At 43.5% G+C, this 23,506-nt stretch overlaps 1 protein-coding gene across 1 annotated transcript in view; it reads right to left on the reverse strand.

The window, feature by feature from the left end:
- Positions 1–23,506, reverse strand: part of htr3b (5-hydroxytryptamine (serotonin) receptor 3B) — a gene marked incomplete at both ends in the record, with an annotated part of 33,573 nt that overhangs the window by 1,839 nt on the left and 8,228 nt on the right. Inside the window, 6 exons of the mRNA XM_083659161.1 lie at positions 2,328–2,538; positions 10,524–10,681; positions 11,977–12,146; positions 14,591–14,700; positions 15,166–15,210; positions 18,668–18,831. Coding sequence (XP_083515287.1) covers positions 2,328–2,538; positions 10,524–10,681; positions 11,977–12,146; positions 14,591–14,700; positions 15,166–15,210; positions 18,668–18,831 — 858 coding nt within the window. The remainder of the gene's footprint in view (positions 1–2,327; positions 2,539–10,523; positions 10,682–11,976; positions 12,147–14,590; positions 14,701–15,165; positions 15,211–18,667; positions 18,832–23,506) is intronic.

The raw sequence follows: 23,506 nt of genomic DNA on the forward strand, positions 1-23,506 counted from the left end.
AGAGAGAAAGAGAGAGAGAAATTTCCCTGCTGCAGACGGGACACGGCCACACAGTCCGCGGGAGAAAATACACTCTAAAAAATAATTGATTCTCATGACTTTTGCCATGACTGTCAAACCTAAATTTATATACTTTGCGACGTTCATCATCGTTCAAATTTGGCTGGTGGCTTATTAACATAGGCTCCGGTGATGTGATGAACTCAAAATGCTAAATAATAATAAAATATTTCTGGTTTCCAGGGACTTTAATACTACCGAAGATGATTAGGGTCACTTGCTATTTTTATTTTATTTTAATTAAATTACATTTTGTTCTGAGTTTAAAGTGATAATCTCTGAGATTTTAGTTTTGTCCTCTTGGGTGACACCTATGGCAATGAGTAGTAATTGCAGGTGAGATCCAAACAGTGTTGCATTATGTGACATTACTAATGTCACATAATGTCACTATACTGCAAAGCCTTCCATCAATGGACCATAGCCTCAATCAACATTGTGAGTGACTCATATTTTTAACTCATTGAGTGCCAGCCACTTTTGGAGAACGGACGCTCCCAGTGCCAGAGTTTCAGAGCGTTTTCAGTGATTTCTCGAGGCCCACAGAATATTGTGTGATATTACTATGTAAACACCGAAGACGCCCAAAGAACGATGAGACTCTCTTCTATCATCAGCAAAAAAAAGTTTATTGATATCATTTTCCGTTCTTTAGTTATGAGCCGGAGAAGATAGGTTGATTTCACCAAAAAGAGACGTTTCAAATTAGAAGCTGAGATAATTAGCCTTTTGTGAAATGAAGCATTTCAAGCACATGACTGACTCTGAAGCTAATATTTTCTGATGTAGTGACACCCCAAAAATAATTTCCTTCAATAAAACAGTGAAAACAAAGGAATTTTGTTTGTCAAAATAATATTTTTTAGCTGCAACCAGCAGCGCTGGCCCCTGCGTGCGCAGACCCTACACTTTCTTGCTGGTCTTGATTTACTGCTGGTGGGCATCAGATATTCTAGCTTGCCAATCTGTCCATCGAGCCTGCTGTCTGGGTCTGTCTGGGTCGGTGTTGTATGCTGCCCTGCGTGCCCCCCCCCCCCTCCACTGCAAACCCCACCTCCATGGGTGTGTCTCTGGTGGCTCTGGTGGCTCTCTGCTGCCTTTGCTCTGCACTGAAAAGTACGCTACATCCAGCTTTTTTACAGCGTTCCGCGTGTATTTGTCACCCGCTCCCATCGCTTCCAGTTGAGAATAATAACAACTCCACAACTAATCATGTGGATGGGCTATCGCAGCGGACACGGAGGGGCTCAATTGTGGCAGCAGATTGGCTGCTGCAGGCACAGCTAACGTTATGCTTCATGCATATCGATGCATACCGATGCGATTTCCGTTTCCCCATGACTTCTTCTCTGTTTTTTCCTCGACTTTCTCTAATCTGGAGAGCACTGTCGCCACCTAATGGGTCCGTAAAATAGCTTTTACACATTCAACATCCACCATACTTTCACAGGAGATGGATCAGGCTTTGATCCACGTCCCACCGTCAAAAAACGCAATTGACGACAATCGTCGTCATTGGCACTCTACGTTAGTATTTGAATTGACGACGATTGTCGTCATTGGCACTCAATGAGTTAATTTAGATGAAAATCTTTGAGATTATAATTTAAAATCAGGATTCTGAGAATAAAGTCCGAACTATATGAGAATAAAGTCAGAATTCCGAGTTACTGTCAGAATTTTGAGATTAAAGTCAGAATTCTGAGATTAAAGTCTCTGAAAAGAATTCTGCGGGGGGAAAGAAGGATACTATGTGACATCACTTTAAACATGCTATAAACATACTGTAACATGACTGAACTAACTGAACAGACCATCTGGGTTGATAAACATGAGTGTGTTGTGTGCAGCTTGCTGATGTCACATTCCAAGATTTCTGGGTACCGAAGTTCCAGTTTTTCATAGTTACCACTTGTTGCCATTTGGACAAAGTTGCCTAGTGCAGCTTTGAATTTGGTGAGTGAGAACAGTGACATCTGGTTATAGTAACAGTGTCGATAGAATAAATGGGATTGTCTATCGAGTTTGAGTTTGCACATACCAGAGACAAAAAGTAAGTGGACAAGAAAAACACAAGTGATTTTGGTCAAAATCAAAGAAGGAAAAGTGGGTCTGAAGACAAAACAACATAAAGGTAAATAAGGTAATAAACTCCAACACCAACATATATACTCCAATACTCCAAAAATAGTTATACACTCCCGTCCTTCCAGGGAGCTTTAAATATATCAAAAATAAAATAAAAATAAAACTGTCAACCATCCTACTTATGAGTGGAGTTTTGAGGGTAGTGGCCGGCAGTTCGTCCATCAGGTTGACTCTAAAGACGGTGTAGCCCAGCAGTATGCTGATCTTAAAGGTGATGCGGGTGCCACTGTTGAGAGGCAGGTAGAAGCTGGTCACATCTACCAACATGAGGAAGATGCTGGGGATAAGCAGACCCACCACGTACAGCAGGGGGCGCCGCCGGATCAATACCTGAATGGAATGTAAGGAAAGAAAGCTGAGATCTTTTGGACCCAAGTGGACAAAGGGATGGATTTTGGAGCTAATAAGTAGGTGGTTGAAAGTGACAGTTCCTCTAATGTTCAGCTGTCAGTGGGACCACAGCTCAACACAGTTCACTAAAAAAAAATTGTATTATGGTCTCAGTAGCACACTTCATCTAACATGTGTCCATATGGTGATTTTAAAGATAATTGTGTCATTAACAGGATATGACCGTTATAAAACGGGGTAGTTTTCAGAGTGATTGACAGGTCACCTGTCCAGTGATTGACAGGTCGCTGATCATGGACCAGTAACAGATGGCACTACGGTGCTGTGGGAAACCCTCGGCTTCGCTCTGGCTGCTCTGGCCAGGTAGGTCTATCTGCAGAGGAGAGGCTAAATGCCCATGCCGGGTAAACATCCCCGATACCGTAAGCAACATTAAAATGTTAACAACCTTTGGGATGTAATTCAACATTTTGCTCTGGGGATGCACAATGAAATCATTGAATTACGCCCCAAAGCTTAGGGCTATGCCTATGATTAGGCAAGTAGTCAAGTCAAGTCAAGTTTATTTGTATAGCCCTAATTCACAAGCATGTCCCAGAGGGCTTCAGAGAAAATATGTCTAGCTAATTCTAGCTGACACAACAGTAGCAAATTACAGTAGTAATGATAACACATTGAACAATTGATAGAGAAATATAGAAAATATAGAAATATAGGAGAGAGCAGAGGAGAGAGCAGGAGAAGGGAGGGCGAGCAGGGGGAATGTGAGAGAGGAGAGAGCAGGAAAGTGATGAGGTGGGGAGGGAATGGGAAATGTTGGGGAGTAGAGGAGGTGGGGAAGGAGCAGGGGAAGGGGGAAAGAGAGCAGGAGAGGGGAGGGGGAGGGAAAGCGGGGGGATGTGGGGGAGGAGAGAGCAGGGAGAGGGAGGAGCTGGGGAGGGAATGGGAAATGTGGGGGAGGAGAGAGCAGGGAAGGAGAGGTGGGGAAGGAGCAGGGGAAGGTGGGAAGAAAGAGAATGGGTGCCATGCTTTAAAATAGAATGGATGCCATGCTTTAGAATAGTGGGCGGGGAGAGTTCGGGAAGGGGAGGAGGTGGGGAGGGAGAGCAGGGGGAGTATGAGAGAGTATATGGAGAGAACAGGGAAAGGAGGGCTAGCTGACACAACAGTAGCAAATTACAGTAGTAATAATAACACATTGAACAATCATATGATAGAGAAATATAGAAAATATAGAAATATAGGATAGAATGGGTGCCACACTTTAGGGTAGAATGGGTGCCATGCTTTAGAATAGTGGCTGAATAGTGGGAGAGGATAGAATGGGTGCCATACTTTGGGGTAGAATGGGTGCCATGCTTTAGAATAGTGGGGGAATGGTGGGGGAGGAGAGATCAGGAAAGGGAGGAGGTGGGGAGGGTGCAGGGGAGGGAGAGCAGGGGGAATGTGAGAGAGGAGAGAGCAGGAAGTGGCAGGGAATGGTGAATGTTGGGGAGGAGAGGAGGTGGGGAAGGAGCAGGGGAAGGGGGAAAGAGGAGAGAGCAGGAGAAGGGAGGGGGAGAGCGGGGGGATGTGGGGGAGGAGAGAGCATGGAAAGGGAGGAGGTGGGGAGGGAATGGGAAATGTGGGGGAGGAGAGAACAGGGAGAGAGAGGTGGGGAAGGAGCAGGGGAAGGGGGAGAGAGAAAGAGAATGGGTGCCATGCTTTAGAATAGAATGGATGCCATGCTTTAGAACAGTGGGGGGGAGAGTTCAGGAAGGGGAGGTGGGGAGGGAGAGCAGGGGGAGTATGAGAGAGAGTATGTGGAGAGTACAGGGAAAGGAGGGGATGCCATGCTTTAGAGTAGAATGAGTGGCATGCTATAGAGTGTGAGAGAGGAGAGAGCAGGAAAAGGGGGGAGAAAATCAAACAATCTGACTACTCTAGACATTAACCGGAACTGTATTAGATATTTCATATGAAAAGACATTATTTTGTTTTTGTCATACCTGACAGTTTCGACTGCTTTGCTTCCTGCAGTCTTCTTCAGAGACGTCACGTGATGTTGCTGTGACGTATATATGGATGGTTTATGTGGGTTTGGCCATCCCACCTACATAAGCGGGGGACATGGTCATCCCACCTATGTAGGTGGGATGACCAAACCCACATAAACCATCCATATATACGTCACAGCAATATCACGTGACGTCTCTGAAGAAGACTGCAGGAAGCAAAGCAGTCGAAACTGTCAGGTATGACAAAAACAAAATAACGTCTTTTCATATGAAATATCTAATACTGTAAACTAAGTCAGACGTCATGAACCTTTTTGGATTATTAACCAGAACTAACTAGGACACAGGGAATCTAGCTAATCTACAGCCTAGTCTGGCCTGTCCTATTCTGCTCTAGTCTGATTTTACTTTTTCTTGCTTGCAAGATGGATAACCTCGCGAGATCAAAAGAGATTCTCTCGACGTAATCCATCTTGTCATGCACAGGCAGTTAAGATGATTGGCCGAACCATGGCCGGCTCGACGAATCAGCGGCAGCCTTAGGCGGGCTTAGGCTCGTCTGGGCAAGTAGTGGGTACATGGTCTTTGTAGTTCTTTTCACTCGTCAACATGGCTGCCGCCGCGGAAGTGACAGGCAGTCTGAATGAAATTGCTTCGTCATGCGTCATGCTTCGAAGGCGACTTTACGACGATGAGGACGGTGAGGACTCAATCAATGATAGACTACCACAGAGATCAGGCACAGGCACCTTCCTCCGGTCGCAAACGTGACGTCAGAGGCATGGCGATCTGATTGGTTGAAGTTAACACGCACCAGCGGTGATAGACAGATGGGTCATCCAATCACCTGCAAAGTAGCTTGGAAAAAGTGCCCGCCTCCGTCAGCGGGTCGGGTTACTGCATTCCCAGATCGACTGGTTTAGTGAAACGTAATGTGGAGCTAAACCGTCCATCTGGCAGCGTCAGGTTAGATTTTAGCCTGAACACTATAACAGGTCTACAGCCTACAGTTAGGCTATAGCTAATATATCGCCTAACCTAAGCTATTCTAACATACCGGCAACCCTCGACCAGTGATGGAGAGCACCGATGCCCCCGATGCCCCGATGCCCCCCCTCCCCCGCCCCCACACACATAAGGCGTGGGAGAGAAGGCCAGGCCGGGACACAGCGGCACCCCCCTCACCCCCAGTGCGTGCAAGGAACCTTTCCACCACATGGATTGCCTCAGTGACTTGTTGGCTGAGGAGGAACCTTGTGAGGGCCGATGTACTGTAGGGGCCCAGCTATGGACCCCATCTGGGGACCCCCCTCCGGGACAGGCCGAGAAGATGCCGGACTAAACCATTTACAGAGTTTCAGATTATGGAAACAGAAAATTGAAAATGTAAATAGGAGTCCAACAAAAGGAATACGAAAATGTAGTCTTTAAATGATCCTAAGATCAGGGAAGAGAGTTGAAAATGTAAGTCCAAAAAGAAATAGAAAATATATATAGTCTTTAAGTGTTCGTAAGTTCAGGGAATACTAGCTAATTAGCTAGGTGAAAAAGGGGTAAAAAGATTGGGAGTTCCACGAGGGTGATCTGAGGGTACACCCCAAAGCTTAGTGTTATGGCTATGATTAGACAAGTAAAACAAGGTTATCATTAGGTCCCCGCCCCAAAACACTTCCCACTCTTTTCTAGACCTGGAAATGCATTTCCCAGTCCTAGGAGACATGTGCAGGAAGCCTATTTATCTGATGTATTCACCTTTAGCAACAAAACTAGCACAGTGTAATGGTAGCCCAGTGAGCCGTCAAACGCCTTACAACTAAAAAGCCATGACTCTTTGAGCTGAATAAACAGCAGCCTCCCTCCCTGCTCTCCACCTGCACTGGGCAAGGAGGCCATTTTCCTCAGTGCTAACAAGAAGTCTATTGATCAGGCAGCCACTGAGACAGTCTCATTATGGCCTTGCCCCCTGTCTATCAGTCTCTCTCTCTCTCTCTCTCTCTCTCTCACACACACACACACACGCACGCACGCACGCACGCACGCTCGCACGCACGCACGCAGGCACGCACACACACACACACACACACACACACACACACACTATTTACATGCCAGAAACTGCCACAGCCTCATCTTTTGGCATTAGCTCGCAAGCCCGATCCATGAAGGTCACAGCCAATTGCTTTACACTTTACAATTCCAGCGCACAGCACGGGAGACAGTAACCCGCGGAGGGCCACAGCTTCAACCTAGCCATCGATAAGCAATCATGGCCGTCACAGAGCACAGTTACACACTCACTAGGAAAGGCCGATAGATAGCCATTACACCTCCACTGGGGGGAAAACAAAAGTGAAGTTGAGGTGGAATAGATGTGCGAGGAAGAAAGTGAATCAGCAAACGGGCTGCAACTCGGGAGCAAAGATGTCACACAGGATGAAAATAGCTTGTAGAGGTTAATATCATAGCATTCCATATTCCCGGTGTCCTCTTAAAATGCAATACACGCCCCCTGCACAAAAGAAATAGAAAGAAATACATATTCAAAGAATTACAAATTACACATTTTGCGTGTCACAGTTCGGGCTTATTTCACAAAATAGCATTTTGTGTTGCCCTACTTGTAACATTTTATTTTTTTAGTATTTTTTTTATTTTTTTATACCTTTAGTATTGTAGCGATCCAGGGTTTGACATGTCTGTGGGGATTACGACGTTACGTGAAGGCAGCATGCCAGACGCTGTTAGTGCCACTTGCTGTCTCGTGGTGAGCCAGTCAAGCTATGTGAGAGAGCTGGCTGGCAGGGCTGTAACCAGGGTTCCGAAATAGGGGAGATCCAGCAAGGGGAGGCGGACTCGGTGGCGCCCGCAAGGGCGCCGCCGAAAAAGATTTGAGTTTTTTTCCCCCCCTTTTTTAGCCATATTTAGAGTAATATATCATTTTAAATCAACATTAGGATTATACTGTTTTGATGTCATTATTCAGTATATTCTCTTTCATGTCACCACCTGCTCAGCTCTCCTGTCAACATAATTGTAACTAACAAACACAAACTGTTTTAGCCAAATTCATATCAAAATGACACCTACAAACACAGGTACACAACCCAAGCCGTACACAACACACAAAGTCATCATCGATAATAAAAAAAAACATACAGAGGGACATTTATTTATTCCTGATAGGAACGATTGAAAAATAAAATAAAATATATTATGTTGTTTTTAACTTTACACCACCTCTTTTTGTTACTTATTGGGTCATGAAACTGAAACCATGCATATAGCCACCTGCATACCTGACTTCGGGAGCTTGGCAATTGGCATCATGCATGATTAGCCAGTAGCATCCCAACGTGTCACACAGGTAACATTACTTAAGAGACAGACTAGACACTTACTTTCTTGGTTGTTGCTAAAAAATCTGTCAGTGTCACTCACTGTCTGTCGTTCACTCGCTCACTGTCTCGCAGCTCGCTCACCTTCAATTATCTCGCCAGGCAGACAGACAGTCATCACTCACTCACCACCATGCTGCTGCTCTCTCGGAATCAAGTTACCGCGGACGCGGCGTCAGATGACTTCCTGCCTGACCTGCCTTTCGTTTAAAAATAAAAGCGATCCCGTGTTTTTCATGCTTTTCCATGCAGATTGTTTTATAAAATATATATATATATATTTTTTATTTTATTTTTTTCTCTGAAATATTAGGGGAGGTCCGGACCTCCCCGTCCTCATAGCTAGTTACGGCCATGCTGGCTGGTTGTGTGTATAGCTAGCAGCCAAGCTACCGCTAGGAGCTGTGTGTGAAGCCAAGAATAAAAGCCTGTACCAACTATAAGTCTCCTGGTTCCTGTGGACGAATACCTGAAACGTTACATTGGTGTCAAGAAGTAAAGCGGTATCGCCTCTGCGTCGGCCGAGAGGGGAGAGGGTGAGAAGGAACGGCAAAAGAGACTGTGTGTGAGACGGCTTTTGGGCTCAAGCGACCTAGCGGTAGTAGGTTAGCTACCAGGGGCGCTAACTGCTAACTGCTAAGAGCACCACGTGCGATGGTGCGCGACGGAGGATGGCCGTCGCTGAACGGGGAGAAGGAGCTTATACTGGCTCCCCTTATACTGACGTTCAGCTCAATGCTGGCGGGCATGGAAGCCCGTGTGTTGAAAGAGGTCGGACGGCTGTTGGAAGCTACGCCTGCCTGGGCAGAGGAGCTGATGCGGATGCTACGAGAAGTCATGCAGCGTGTGGACTTGCTGAGCGCGGTGGTGGCCGGAGGAGCCGCAAGAGAGACTGTGTTGGACATGCAGGGAACCTGGGCACCGAGCGAGGTGGTGTCACAGCGGTCCCGGGGAACAGACCAGGTACGCGGGACAATGACATGGACAGCAGGGAGCCTGCTGGGCATGTGGTGCGATTGGACACCTGGCCAGAGAGTGTCGAAAGGCTGTCGGGGACCGGAGGAGCGGGAGAAGAGAGACGTGCAGGCGGCGGGCAGGTGAGACTCTGTTGGACGTGCCGTTCGCCGGAGCACTTAGCCAGAGACTGCACTGAGAGTGTGGAGGCCGGAGGGGAGATACAGGCTGGGGAGAGTGTGAGCGGCCGGGGAGAAGAGAACGTTGTTACGGTCAGCTAGGAGAACGGTGCTCCAGGGGAACAGCCAGAGGGAAGAGAGGGACATCATCTGCAGCGTTGTAGAAAGCCGAGGTGGAGATGGATGCCGGTGGTGTTCGCCCTGCTGCCCTCAACACGCCGCCCCCTGGGGGAGGGGGACGGGAGGACTGTTCAGAGGTGGACCTGACAGACGAGGACAGGAACATCCAGGATGTCGACGAGGAGGAGTGGAGAGGCAGGCAGGCGGAGTACGCAGAGATCGGTCCGGTGTACGCGTGGGTGGCAGCCGGACGCCGGCCCCCTGTGGAGGAGATTCGCATGTGTTCCGGGGCCACGAGGGGACTGTGGGAGATGTTTTCGGACCTGTATCTGGGTGAAAATGAGAATTTGGTGAGAAAGGGGGGGTTCCAGCGGCTTGTACCCAGCTACCTGCGGGGGGTAGTGTTACGATGGGCGCACAGGGGCCGCAGCGGTCAGGGTCATTTCGGGCCTGATGAGACACTCCGCAATGTTCGTGACTTTTACTACTGGGGTAAACAAAAGGAGGACGTGCGGAGATACTGCAGTGCGTGTGATGACTGTAGAGCACAGAAAAGCGGCTGAAAAGAGTCACCCTGCGGAGGACTAACCCCACTGGGGGTTGAGAGGGACTAGAGTGCTTCAGGTGGGACAGAAGCTTTGAAAGGGGGGATGGAAATGGTGGTGGTCAAAATGAAGGTAAAAGAGAAAAGAAATAATCAAAAGAAATAATGTAAATGTGGGGGTTATGGTTTAATTGAAATGTGGGTAAAAATATGTTGGGGTTATTGTCGAACTGAAATGTGGGTTGAATTTGAGGGAATGGGAAAAGAGGAAAGGAATGAAAAGAAATGTAAATGGTGGTGGTGGAACGAAAATTAAGAAGTGGTGTAATAAGAAAAGACTGTTTGTGGGGAAATTTGATGTGGTGTTGGAAAAAAAAGGATGTTGGTGTTGGTGTGTTTTGGTACAGGGGGGATATGTGTGGGTTGTGGGTGCCAGCGTGGGCGCTGGTTATTGTTGGGTGAGGAGTATGTAGCGATCCAGGGTTTGACATGTCTGTGGGGATTACAACGTTACGTGAAGGCAGCATGCCAGACGCTGTTAGTGCCACTTCCTGTCTCGTGGTGAGCCAGTCAAGCTATGTGAGAGAGCTGGCTGGTTGTGTGTATAGCTAGCAGCGAAGCTACCGCTAGGAGCTGTGTGTGAAGCCAAGAATAAAAGCCTGTACCAACTATAAGTCTCCTGGTTCCTGTGGACGAATACCTGAAACGTTACAGTATTTTTTGTCTGAAATTGTACTGTTTTTCTGATTGGATGGGATTATAGCCAGGCACGTACATTGAACTGGATGTGGGCGTAGTCGGTGTCGCCTTGGTGGTATCGCCAGTAGCGGGAAGGAATGGACAGCAATTCCCATTCTCCGTCGTTCATGTACTGCCTCTTATCATTAGCAATGGCCTCAGCGCTCCGCCACAGAGCCAAGTCTATTTCCTTGACTAGAGAGGAGGAGAGGAGGAGGACGGTGGAGAGAGAAGGATAGAAAGAAAGAAGCATGGAGATAGTGTGGAAAGAGAGATTAAATATCTGCTTTGGCTGTGTTTGTGCTTTCAGATGCTTCTGTTGTAATCACATTTTGCTGTTAATTAATGGAATATATATATATATATATATATATATATATATATATATATATATATATATATATATATACATATATATATACATATATATATACATATATATATACATATATATATATATATATATATACATATATATATATACATATATATATATACATATATATATATATATATATATATATATACACATATATACATAGCACTAATCGCCTTGGATAAAAGAGGTCAGTGGTTCGATTCCCGCCTCCTCCAGTCTGCATGTCGAAGTGTCCTTGGGCAAGATACTGAACCCCAAATTGCTCCCGATGGTGTGCCAGCACCCTGTATGGTACCCTGACGCCATCGCTGTATGAATGGTTGAATGTACCTACTGATTGTAAAGCGCTTTGGATAAAAGCGCTATATAAATGCAGGCCATTTACCATTTACCATGATACTACAGTACTTACAATGGAATTTTCTTCTTGTCAGGATGAAAATATCTCTGCCATGTAGAGCAGTGGTTCTCAACCTGAGGGTTGGAACCCCTCAGGGGGGAACAATATTTTGGGGGGGTTTGGGGTCATGAACCTCCTAAAGCCTAACATTTTTGGGGGTCGCGGCTCAAAAGTGATTTAGAATGGGACACTAAACTTTTAACTGAAGCAGACTAATGAAATTGTTTTAGGCGGGTTACCAGCACGACCCTCCCCACCAATGAAAGGGGAAACTGGTGCTACAGGATGCTATGAATTTAGCTCATAAACACTTGATACACTTAAACACTTAAAGAGCATGGTGCAGGTTGGAGACCACACATTCAGGGGGGGTTATGTGTGCGTGTGTGTGTGTGTGTGTGTGTGTGTGTGTGTGTGTGTGTGTGTGTGTGTGTGTGTGTGTGTGTGTGTGTGTGTGTGTGTGTGTGTGTGTATATGTATATATATATATATATATATATATATATATATATATATATATATATATATATATATAATTTATTTATTTATTATGGGGGGGTATTTTCATTCTAATGAGCCCCTTTTTTGTTTTGTTTTTACCTGCACCACACTCTTTAGTGACCTGAATCTCTCAGGTTCACCATACCACATCCCTCTGAGCACAACCCATTTGAGCAAAACCCTCCATCCCATTGAAGGCAGGAAGAGGACCTGTGTGGAGCCAGCTGCGGAAGGTGAGAGTGCAGTTCTGCTTGTCAAATGGAAAGGCGTACATCTCCAGGTTGCAGGCCGACACTGCCTGGATGGGCCGGTAGTTCTTCACCGAGCCAGAGGAGTTGATGTAGACATAGGGGATCGGAGGGGACTTCCCCTCCAACACACTGGGAAACAGATATGAATGAGACGGGGAGGTAAGGTGAGATGTGGACAGCAATGCAGAATAGCAGAATAGGAGACTGGCTAGCCTCACCTCTAGGGTGTCATGTCTAGGCTACTCTTGAGAGACGATTGGGCAATGTGACTGCACACTTTAGTGTTATGCTGTCTTCCTAAAGATGGGAATCTAGCATAACAACTTGTGCCATTTGATAGGACCCTTTGTATCCAAAACACCTTGCAGTGCTATGAGTACGCACATGTTTAGGGATGGACTTAATGCTCACCATTAGGAAATAGTGACGTTGTAACAGCAAGTAGTAACTGGATACAGCAAAGAGGAATATGATCAAAATAAGAGTAGAGTCAAATCGTACACTCTTCCTATTCATGTACTGTACGTATATATTGGAGAACTTTCAATGTTGTGATTTTTAATTTTTGATATTTTCCTTTTATGTCTGAATATTGATATAACCGCTACGCTGCATACTTACACTAAGGCAAATTCCTTGTATGTAATCTTGCATATTGTGGCCACGAAAGTGATTCTGATTCTGATGGGGGTTGTATTTACACAACCGACACTTCGAACAGACAACATAAAACATTTTCCAGATATATTCACTACACACATTATACACATACTGTAGTGGTAAAGAGGGCCACTGGACTGACCACTAATAGGCTACTGTAAAAAACAACCCAGTCACCAGAATAAAATGTTGGCAATTTACATTTCTATAGACCCCTTATACGCCTACGTCACAATGACAACAAGTAGCGTCAGATGCGCAAGACGGAGGCAGAAAGACAGACTCCGCCCAGCCCTGTCAAGTAGTTTTCCAGTCGCCCGAAAACTATTCGAGCTAGATATGTCTTCGTGTTGTACAGTGGGATGCCAGAATCGGAAAGCTATTGTAGGAGAGTATTCGGGTCCGCCTATTCACACTTGGTTAATAAAATAATAAACGATAGAGCCAGGCTGTAACGTTATAATTCACCTAATTCTCCCCACATATCCTGTTCTACGCAACTCGAGGGAACATACACAGCCTCGCACACACGCAATAGAACACAACACAACACTGAACAGTCTGTTACACTATCTACAAAGCAAGGACTAAAGTTTTACCGAATCCCGTCAACTCATACTGCTTTTAATGCTAACCGTAAGTGTCTTTGTTTGCAAGCCGAAAGAGGAAATCGTTAAAAATGCCCGACTTTGCAGTGCTCGCTCATTTCATATCAGGTAAACTGTAGTAGGATGCAGCCACATCACTCGGTTAGTTAACAACCAAGTAACGTTAAATAATGTCATTATTGAGTTGAACTGATTGGAACGAGGACATCATTAAAAATGCCCGACTTTGTAGTGCTCTTGATAATCAGGTAAGCTGCCTGAAACTGTAGGCTGCTCAACATCGCTCGGTTAGTTAACGGACCAAGTAACGTTACATAATGTCATTATTGAGTTGTGTGCATTATCAACATAACAATATATCTTTGCAAGTTACAGAATAATTATCTACGCTATCCCCAGTTATAAAGGAATGCACGATATGTATTGCTGGCCATAGGCTTGGCCAATTGACAGCGCCAGTGCGTATGGGTCTGTAAGACATATCCCATTAAACAACGTTAATTTCGATGCATAACATTGCTTATCACTAGGCGATAAGCTGTGGTAGTAAGCCGAGAACTGCATTTTAAAACTAAAATATAACTGTGTGTTGCAGATGGGCACAGAGCAGTCCTGACAGCGGAGCTTTCACACAGTTCTCACTGTCTGTCAATGCTGGGCTGACGGTTTTTTGCCTACACGATGCGCGCGCAGCTCAATGTTGACAAGCTGTATAAGGGGTCTATACAAATTATGGATATGTGACATTCAATCTGGGAGCCAACAATAGGTTGCATATCAACATTTCAAATTTTCCAATGTAAATCTTAAAATCTTGGTTAATTTGAAAATGTTGCAGAGTTTCCAGTTCATTTGAAAACATAATATATAAGGTTTAAGGTTAGGGTTATGTTTTGGGTTAGGGTTAAATAACAAAAGCATTAAATGTGACTCACGGTTGACTTTGGCCACACCGGGAAGCAAAAAGTACATGGCTCTCCATCCTCCACAACACCCTTACTGGCCACCATGCTATTTCACTAGCAGACTCTATGATGTGAACATTGATACAAGTATCTACAAATGCTGATATGCAACATATTTTGATTAATAAATATTGACATTCAACGTATGAAAAGAGCAAAGTGACATTTAACTGAAACTTACTGGAACTTATAGAACTGTTTTGTAACCCTTCTAAATTACCAACACTTTACATGGGTTGATGAAATCTATACTACCCTGTTACACATCAACGTAAACTGCCAACATTTTATTCAGGGGACCATGATGATTAAGGAACGGGTGATTTCAATGATTTCTTACAATTCACTAACGATAACATCAGGTATCCAGATGGTATCAGATGACAGTGAGATCTCAGTGATTCCATCAAACTCCTCCGGGTCCCAAACCAGGAACTCATCTGTCCATATCTGGAGACAGGGAAGGAAGCAAAATGACAACAATAGGAAAGCAATTCTTTACAAAGACATTAAAGCAAAAACTCTGTATGATTTAGTAGTCCATTTAATTTTACACAATTTGTTATTTACTTTAGCTACTGTGTTTATATTGAAGAAAATCAGCAGAAATACAATTCATTGGAGAGAACTGAGATTTACCCTGGAGTCTCGCATTCACAAGACGCATGTCCACATATTGTAAATTAACTTTAATTGGATTGTCTTTATCCTGATTGTATTCAACAGCTTATCCATTCACACTGTAAATAGCATAAGGCAACCACACAGAATAAATCAATCACTCTAGAGGTAGCTAATTGGAAGTGTTTTAATTATAAAGATATGGATTATATGGATGGGAACAGTGGTTGTTTTCCATTAGCTGTACGATGAGAAACAAAGGGGCAACACCGAGATAAGACAGAGGCCACCTACCTGTCTATACCAAATGCTTGTGGTAATGCTCTGGCTCTTTCCATCCTGGGAAAATGTGAAATTCTGAATGTCATTTAAAGGAAATATATTTAGTTGAAATAATCTTAAAGCAATATTCCACATGGGGGCTATTCTGCACTTGATGGCAACCAGAATACTGGAGATCGGCGACTGCTGACACTGACTGCTGGTGCAGCACACACACACACACACACACACACACACACACACACACACACACACACACACACACACACACACACACACACCTACACACACACACACACACACACACACACACACCTACACACACACACACACACACACACACACACACACACACACACACACACACACACACACACAGTAGTGTTTTAGAATATAATTTTGCCAAATACAAATTGCATTTGTATTGATAGAAAAGAACATAGTGGAGGGATACCATTTAGGAGAAATAGCTCCTGTTTGGGAGACTGAATCTACTTTTATCTTTAAGTACTACTTTTTGTGTGAAGCAAGTAAACTGACGATAAACCAATGACTGCATTGTATTACTCTATTGTTGAATCTGTTCACCAATATGGTAAATGTCAGTTTTCAGTTTATTCTCGAGGCCTCATTCAAACGATACAAACTCATCCAGCTGCCTCTGATCTTTGTGATTAGTTTATACTCTGGTTTTCATGGCGGTCAAGTGAATAACCCCCATGTTACAACTAAGTGGAATATTGCAGTGCTACATTACATTACAGGTAGCATTTTTAAGCATTGTTAAAGTAACTGTGATAGCTTGCTATAATCCATGTAAGCAAATGAGACCATGTTCAAGATGATTAGTAGCCTCTATCTCACACCAGTGCTACAATACATTGCTACATTGTTCGTGTTTCTCAAAATTGAGACCACATTTGCCACAAATACATTTGTTTTCAATTATGCAGTCATGATTTGTTGAGGTTAAAATGTTACACATAGCACCTTTAACAATAATATTATTATTAACACACTAACTTTTATTTCTTTGGAGATTACAGGCTCACTGTGACTTTTCATTTCCCTTATTTTGTCATCTACTCTGTCATTTCAAAACATTTGAAATTCAAATTACCTTAAGACGTTCACACCACAGCCCTTCATGCTCAATCACATTGCTGCTCATACTGTATCTCATTTCTTTTTGGATGACTGTTCATGTCTATTCTGGGATGTAACCCAAATCTCAACAGACAGTGATGTAGAGTATATAAAATAGTGCACTGAGTAATAATAACAAAATACATCACATGCTTTTGTGCCTTCTGCTTGTTTCAAACATTTCCCTTTCATACTTTTTTTTGTTTGCCTTGCTTTCCATTATTGTGCCTCATTGACCTCTATGTCAAGGTCAGGTGACAGGTGAATGATGTCACATTTACTTATTGTCATGGCAATGCTGACAAATTCCTATTTCAGCATTCAAACTGATTACAAAACATAATGGCTGGGTTTCCCAAAAGCTTCTTAGCGCTAAGAAGCTTCTTTAACCCTTCTTAAGGCCCCCTTAAGAAGCAAACGCGTTTCCCAATTGCTTCTTAGCCTAAGATGATCTTTCGTTACGAAGGCATGTGTTTCCCAAAAGCTTCTTAGCGCTAAGAAGCTTCTTTGACCCTTCTTAAGGCTCCCATAAGAAGCCAACGAAGCCAACGCGTTTCCCGATTGCTTCTTAGCCTAAAATGATCTTCCGTTAAGAAGGCTGCGTTTCCCAAAAGCTTCTTAGCGCTAAGATGATCTTTCGTTAAGAAGGTTTTGTAAGAAAGGTCTGGGGCATTCTTAACACCTTCTTAATGACGAAACACTGGCAGATCTAGCCGCATCAGGCAAAAGGAGATACTTGTGTCCACTGTTCCTCTTGTGTTTTTCCCTTTTTCCTTTCTTTCATGCACCCTTTAGTGTTTAAAATTGGGGAACACTTGAAAATCTCCCCTGTATGTATGGTTACTTGTGTTTTAAATGTTTTACCGTAGGCTATATTCCTCTAATCAGAATGGATTCCTTTTATAATAAGAATGTTGTGGATATATATAGCACCTTTCACAGAACCCAAGGTCGCTTAAATTCTGTAGTGTTTCTCTCAATTTTGTATGCTGTGTATATAAAGCAATTTGAACTGCAGTCCATGTCTGAAATAAATAATGTTTAATAGAAGAAGTTCTTGTTTAACATGACCACGATTAGGTTATTCTACAACAGTGTTTCTCAACCACTGGGTCGTGGCCCACTGGTGGGCTCAGAGTGCCATCTACTGGGCCGCAGAGGACCTCTCACATCGAGATGGTGGACAGCTCCAGTTAAGATGCTTCTTAAGAGCCTTCTTTTTTTTCTCTCTCTTCTGTTAAGAAGGCGTTTGGGAAACACTTCTTTGGAGCCTTCTTAACTCCTTAAGAAGCTTCTTAACGCCTTAATAAGCTTCTTAACTCTTAAGAAGCGTCTTTGTTGGGAAACTCAGCCATTGGCTAAGAGTTAAGAAGCTTCTTAAGGAGTTAAGAAGGCTCCAAAGAAGTGTTTCCCAAACGCCTTCTTAACAGAAGAGAGAGAGAGAGAGAAAAAAAAAGGCTCTTAAGAAGCATCTTAACTGGAGCTGTCCACCATCTCGATGTGAGAGGTCCTCTGCGGCCCACTTGATGGCACTCTGAGCCCACCAGTGGGCCACGACCCAGTGGTTGAGAAACACTGTTGTAGAATAACCTAATCCTGGTCATGTTAAACAAGAACTTCTTCTATTAAACATTATTTATTTCAGACATGGACTGCAGTTCAAATTGCTTTATATACACAGCATACAGCGACCTTGGGTTCTGTGAAAGGTGCTATATAAATCCACAAGATTCTTATTATAAAAGGAATCCATTCTGATTAGAGGAATATAGCCTACGGTAAAACATTTAAAACACAAGTAACCATACATACAGGGGAGATTTTCAAGTGTTCCCCAATTTTAAACACTAAAGGGTGCATGAAAGAAAGGAAAAAGGGAAAAACACAAGAGGAACAGTCGACACAAGTATCTCCTTTTGCCTGACGCGGCTGGATCTGCCAGTGTTTCGTCGTTAAGAAGGTGTTAAGAATGCCCCAGACCCTTCTTACAAAACCTTCTAAACAAAAGATGATCTTAGCGCTAAGAAGCTTTTGGGAAACGCAGCCTTCTTAACGGAAGATAATTTTAGGCTAAGAAGCAATCGGGAAACGCGTTGGCTTCGTTGGCTTCTTACTGGAGCCTTAAGAAGGGTCAAAGAAGCTTCTTAGCGTTAAGAAGCTTTTGGGAAACGCATGCCTTCGTAAAGAAGCAATTGGGCAACATGTTTGCTTCTTAAGGGGGCCTTAAGAAGGGTTAAATTAGCTTCTTAGCGCTAAGAAGCTTTTGGGAAACCCAGCCAATATCTGTTCAACAGGTGAGGGTGGATCAGATTTAGGACAGCTGCAGTATGAACGTAGCCCTAGAGAGCTTCAAAAAAAGTTTGCGTACCACAGCGAGGATAGACTGCAGTATGAGGTCTATCTGGACAGTGGTGGGACTGGTCCAGTTGTGAACAGGTCTAACACCATGGTCGTATTTCCTCAGCAGGGTTCTGGTCAGCTGGTTCAGAGCTGACCTCTTCGGCTTCTCCGGCACGGGTTCAACTAGATGGGCTAAAAATGATGCAATACAGTGTATACAGGGATACAGAGTGGACATAACTCCTCATGACTTCAATTAATCGTATACATCATAGTAAGTAGTCAAATTGATGTAAGGTCTATGAGGATAGTACGTTTTAAGGGGGAAAGCATGAGTGTATGTATTTCCAAAAATGTGAATGTTTGTGTTTTTCCTTACTGCGACATTACTGGTTATGTGGTTTAGTCTCGTGAAACTTGACAGTACAATATGATATGGAATAACACTATTTTCCAGGTAGCATTCATTTAGGATTCATTTAGGAAAGAAATAGGTCATACAGAACTGTCACACTGTAAAGTACACATATTGCAATATCTGAACAATCTTCGTTTGATTGAAGGAGAATTTAATAAAAAAAATATTTTGACCACAGCACTATAATCCGAGTTTGGATGCTTTTGTTACCGTTGAAATGCATAAAGAATAAATACAATTAGGAACACCATTGTCTGTTAGTTTTCTTTAGCCAAAAAGGGAGCATCTTACCTGAAAGCAGTAGCATCAGCCAAATGTGAGTCATCACTGTTGGGTTTCTGAAGATTAAGTTCCCAGATTTTAAGCTTCATCCAGGTCTCACATTCAAAAATCTGCTTGGTTTGACAGTAAATATCCACGATTTCCTTTAAGAATAAACAGTATACTTTGCATAGGGGCTGAACAATGATCACGGTAGTGTGTGAAAGTTTCAGAATGCTGATATGGATTTTCCATTGCTGGGGTAAGATGATACATAATGATGAACAAAGCTGGAGACATATCCCTAGAGGTTTGTGCATTGCCAGTTCATTGGTTCATTAGTGGAGCTCATGAACAGTTATATACTGCCGTACAGTCGTCATCGTGAAGGCATACTTAAATACAGTGGAAAGTCAAAGAGAGTATGTTTTAATAAATGACATGCATGTCTTAGTATTAACTGTGAAACTGTAAGTTGTTAAATGTATCTCTGCACCAAAGTCACGAAGACAGATTCCTGCATGTCCATTTTACTTGCCATTTAAAGGATATGTTTTTTTGTTGTTGTTTTTTTACCTATATCTAATTTGTCTCTTACATACCTGTAATACTATTGGACCAAATTATATAGGTCCAAAATTGCCAAACATATCCCTTAAGATGCTTCTTATTATGGCCTGTGATCATGCACACGGATGTACTGTAACAGAAAGCAACCAGAGGCTTGTACTACGAAGCAAGTTCAACATCCCCAGGATATCTGTTCATTATCTGGCTTCACTAAGCCTTATAACCACAATCACGCTAAGCGGTCACACGATAGTTATCAAGTTGTTAACTCAATCCAGGCTTTCTCACTTGAGCTATGTGTGCATTCACATAAAAAATTTGGGTTTTGTAACCAATGGCCAAGCACATGCAACAACACGGACAGAATCAGAGCAGGCGACAAGCTTGGGGTTGGACAGATGAAGCCTATGCACTGCAGAAGTGATCAAATCTGTAGTTCCTTGAATGGCCACCTACGGACGAAAGTCAGGCACCACTGCGGCTCTGCGGGACACCCCTGGTCTCGCGCCATCTCGCATGAGACACAAGGACCCCATCATGGCGACGGCCACACTCCCATACTCTAGGCTTCAAAATGGGAGTCCAAAAGCCAATAGGGGTGTGTGGGAGGTAGGGTGGGATGATTTGCTTTGGGAGAAATAATAGCTCCATCATTTGATGATTCTGATTTTTTGGTAATCACTGTGAGTTTACTCGAACACCCATGACAATTTTCCTTAATGTGTGTATGTGTGTATTTCATTCTTCTCTCCAGATGTCCAGCAGCTTTTGGTCTGTAAAGTAGAGGTTCCCACTGGTAAAATATTTCCCCACAAAGGAGATCTGCAGAGACACAAGAGTCCACACAGGGAAAAACCGTTTAGTTGCTCAGTTTTCGTCATAAAGCAGACTTGAAGACACACACAAGTCCACACAGGGGAGAAACCGTTCAGATGCTCAGACTGTGCTAAAAGTTTTTGCCAGGAAGGACAGTTGAAGACACACATGAGAGTCCATACAGGAGAGAAAATGTTCAGTTGCTCAGACTGTGCTAAAAAAATTCATCACAAAGCAAACTTGAAGACACACATGAGAGTCCACAGTGAGGAGAAACCATTCAGTTGCTCAGACTGTGCTAAGTTTTCATCTTAAAGCAAACTTGAAGACACGTATGAGAGTTCACACTAAAGAGAAACCCTTCAGTTGCTCAGACTGCTAAATGGTTTGGTGGTAAACAACACTTGAAGAGACACATGAGAGTCCACACTCTCAGTTGCTCAGACTGTGCTAAAAGTTTTTGTCAGGAAGCAGACTTGAAGAAACGTGAGTCCACACAGGAGAGAAGTCGTTTAGTTGCTCACACTGTGCTAAAGGTTCTAGTCACAAATTAGACTTGAAGAGACACATGAGAGTCCACACAGGAGAAACACCATTCAGTTGCAGTGTTTGTGGGAGAAGTTTTCACCAGAGTTCACATGTCAAAAGTGTTGTGGTGAGAGCAGCAGCAGGCGAAGCTGCAGAGCTGCTGGTTGGGAAGTGTTCAGCTGTAACAGAACAATAAACTAGAGACACATCATTCTCTATCATTTAGGAGGAAACCCAAACCCTTTTCCATTGTATTTTGGCCTTAGTATAGCCTGATATTCACACTGAATGGCAATCATTCTGACTCCATTATTCAGTGTAAGATTCCGCCGCACCAATCACTAGTGCAGGCCCGTATCTAGCTATGAGGTCACCGAGGTCCGGACCTCGGTAAGAATTTCAGAGAGGGAAAAAAAAACTCCATGGAAAGCATGGAAAACACGGGATCGCTTTTATTTTGAAAAAAAAAGGCACGTCAGGCAGGAAGTCATCTGACGCCGCGTCCACGGTAACTTGATTTCACTTGACAAGCGCAGGAGGTAGGAGCAGCAGGAAGACATGGTGACTGCCTGGCGAGATAATTGAAAGTGAGCGAGCTGCGAGACAGTGAGCGAGTGAACGACAGACGAGGTGAGTGAGTGACACTGACAGATTTTTTAGCAACAACCAAGAAAGTAAGTGTCTAGTCTGTCTCTTAACTCATTCTCTGCCAGGGTCATTTCGGTCTGTGTGCTCCCAGTGCCAGGATTTTGAGCATATTTCCTGATCTTCCAGGACCCACAGAATATTCTGTGCTAGGAATAAAATTACACAACATATCTCACAATAAAGCAGAGACTCTCTTCTTACCCCTTGTAAAAAACTGAAACTCTCCCATGTTTCCTTGTTTAGTTACAAGCAGTGGAAGTTAGCTTGTTTTCACTAAAAATGCCCTCCTTTGGACAGAAATATGAGAAAAATAGGTTTTTAGTGAAGGACACCGTTTCAAGCAGAACTCTCTTTTGAGCCTTTTATTTTTTGCCTCAGTGACACATCAGACATATACAGTATTTGTTTTCCCAAATAAATAAATAAAAAATAAAAAATAAGAGAATGTATTTTACAGTTGCCATGTGGATTTTTAGCTTAGCTTGATAAAAGCATAAACAAATGGAACGAACCCTTATGTGGTCACACTCACACACTCTCTCTCTCTCTCACACACACACACACACACACACACACACACACACACACACACAGGAATAACGAGTGCTGTAACGTTACCTGCTGTCACGTTACCTCTCATAACTAACGTTAGCACAGAAGATCACACAATAGCTACGTTAGTGCTGTAAACTTTGAAATGTTTATGTGACACATGTTTCGCCTTGGTTGCTGGGGACGGGTGTGTGACGCGGTTTGACGCGTTTGACATATCCATGTGATTCCCCCTCCCTTGAGTGTGACAGAGAGAGCTCCCCTTGAGAGGGAGAGCTGGCAAGAGGAAACTTGAAGCGAGTCATGCCGGCAGCATAAGTTATAAACAATGCGTGACAATTATACTCGAATGTTGTGTGTGTGATCATTTCAACTCAAACGCGATACAAAAAATAGGCTACTTTTTACCATCGTCATCGCTCTCTCCAAGTGGCACTCATTTCTCCTCCTCCGATTCATCTGTGTCAGACCAGAACGCTGTGAAGGGGAGCCTTCGTCGCCATGGCGCTCCGTCGAGCAATAACAAAAACGCTGGCGTCTTCCTCGCCATCGTCGCCAGCCGAGAACTCTGGATCGGACTCTGTTTCGACCACAGGCTCCACCCATGAATACTAAACTAGCGGGTTCCTTTTATCAGTTTGACTTGAAACAATGTCACAGGCTGGGAAAGTGTCTGATGTAATCTAAACAGCCAAAACATGAAAGTACGTCCGAGTACGTCTTTGGCACAGAACGCCATTGTTAAAAGTACGTCCGAGTACGTCTTTGGCAGAGAATGAGTTAAGTAATGTTACCTGTGACACGTTGGGAAGCTACTGGCTAATCATGCATGATGAAGGGTTGTGTACCTGTGTTTGTAGGTGTAATTTTGATATGAATTTTGTTAAAACAGTTTGTGTTTGTTAGTTACAATTATGTTGACAGGAGAGCTGAGCAGGTGGTGACATGAAAGAGAATATACTGAATAATGACATCACAACAGTATAATCCTAATGTTGATTTAGAATGAGATATTCCTCTAAATATGGCTAAAAAAGGTAAAAAAAATATATATATTTAATTTAAAATGATATA

The sequence above is a fragment of the Poromitra crassiceps genome, assembly GCF_964638095.1.
Source record: "Poromitra crassiceps genome assembly, chromosome: 1".
In the NCBI taxonomy this organism is placed as follows: Eukaryota; Metazoa; Chordata; class Actinopteri; order Beryciformes; family Melamphaidae; genus Poromitra; species Poromitra crassiceps.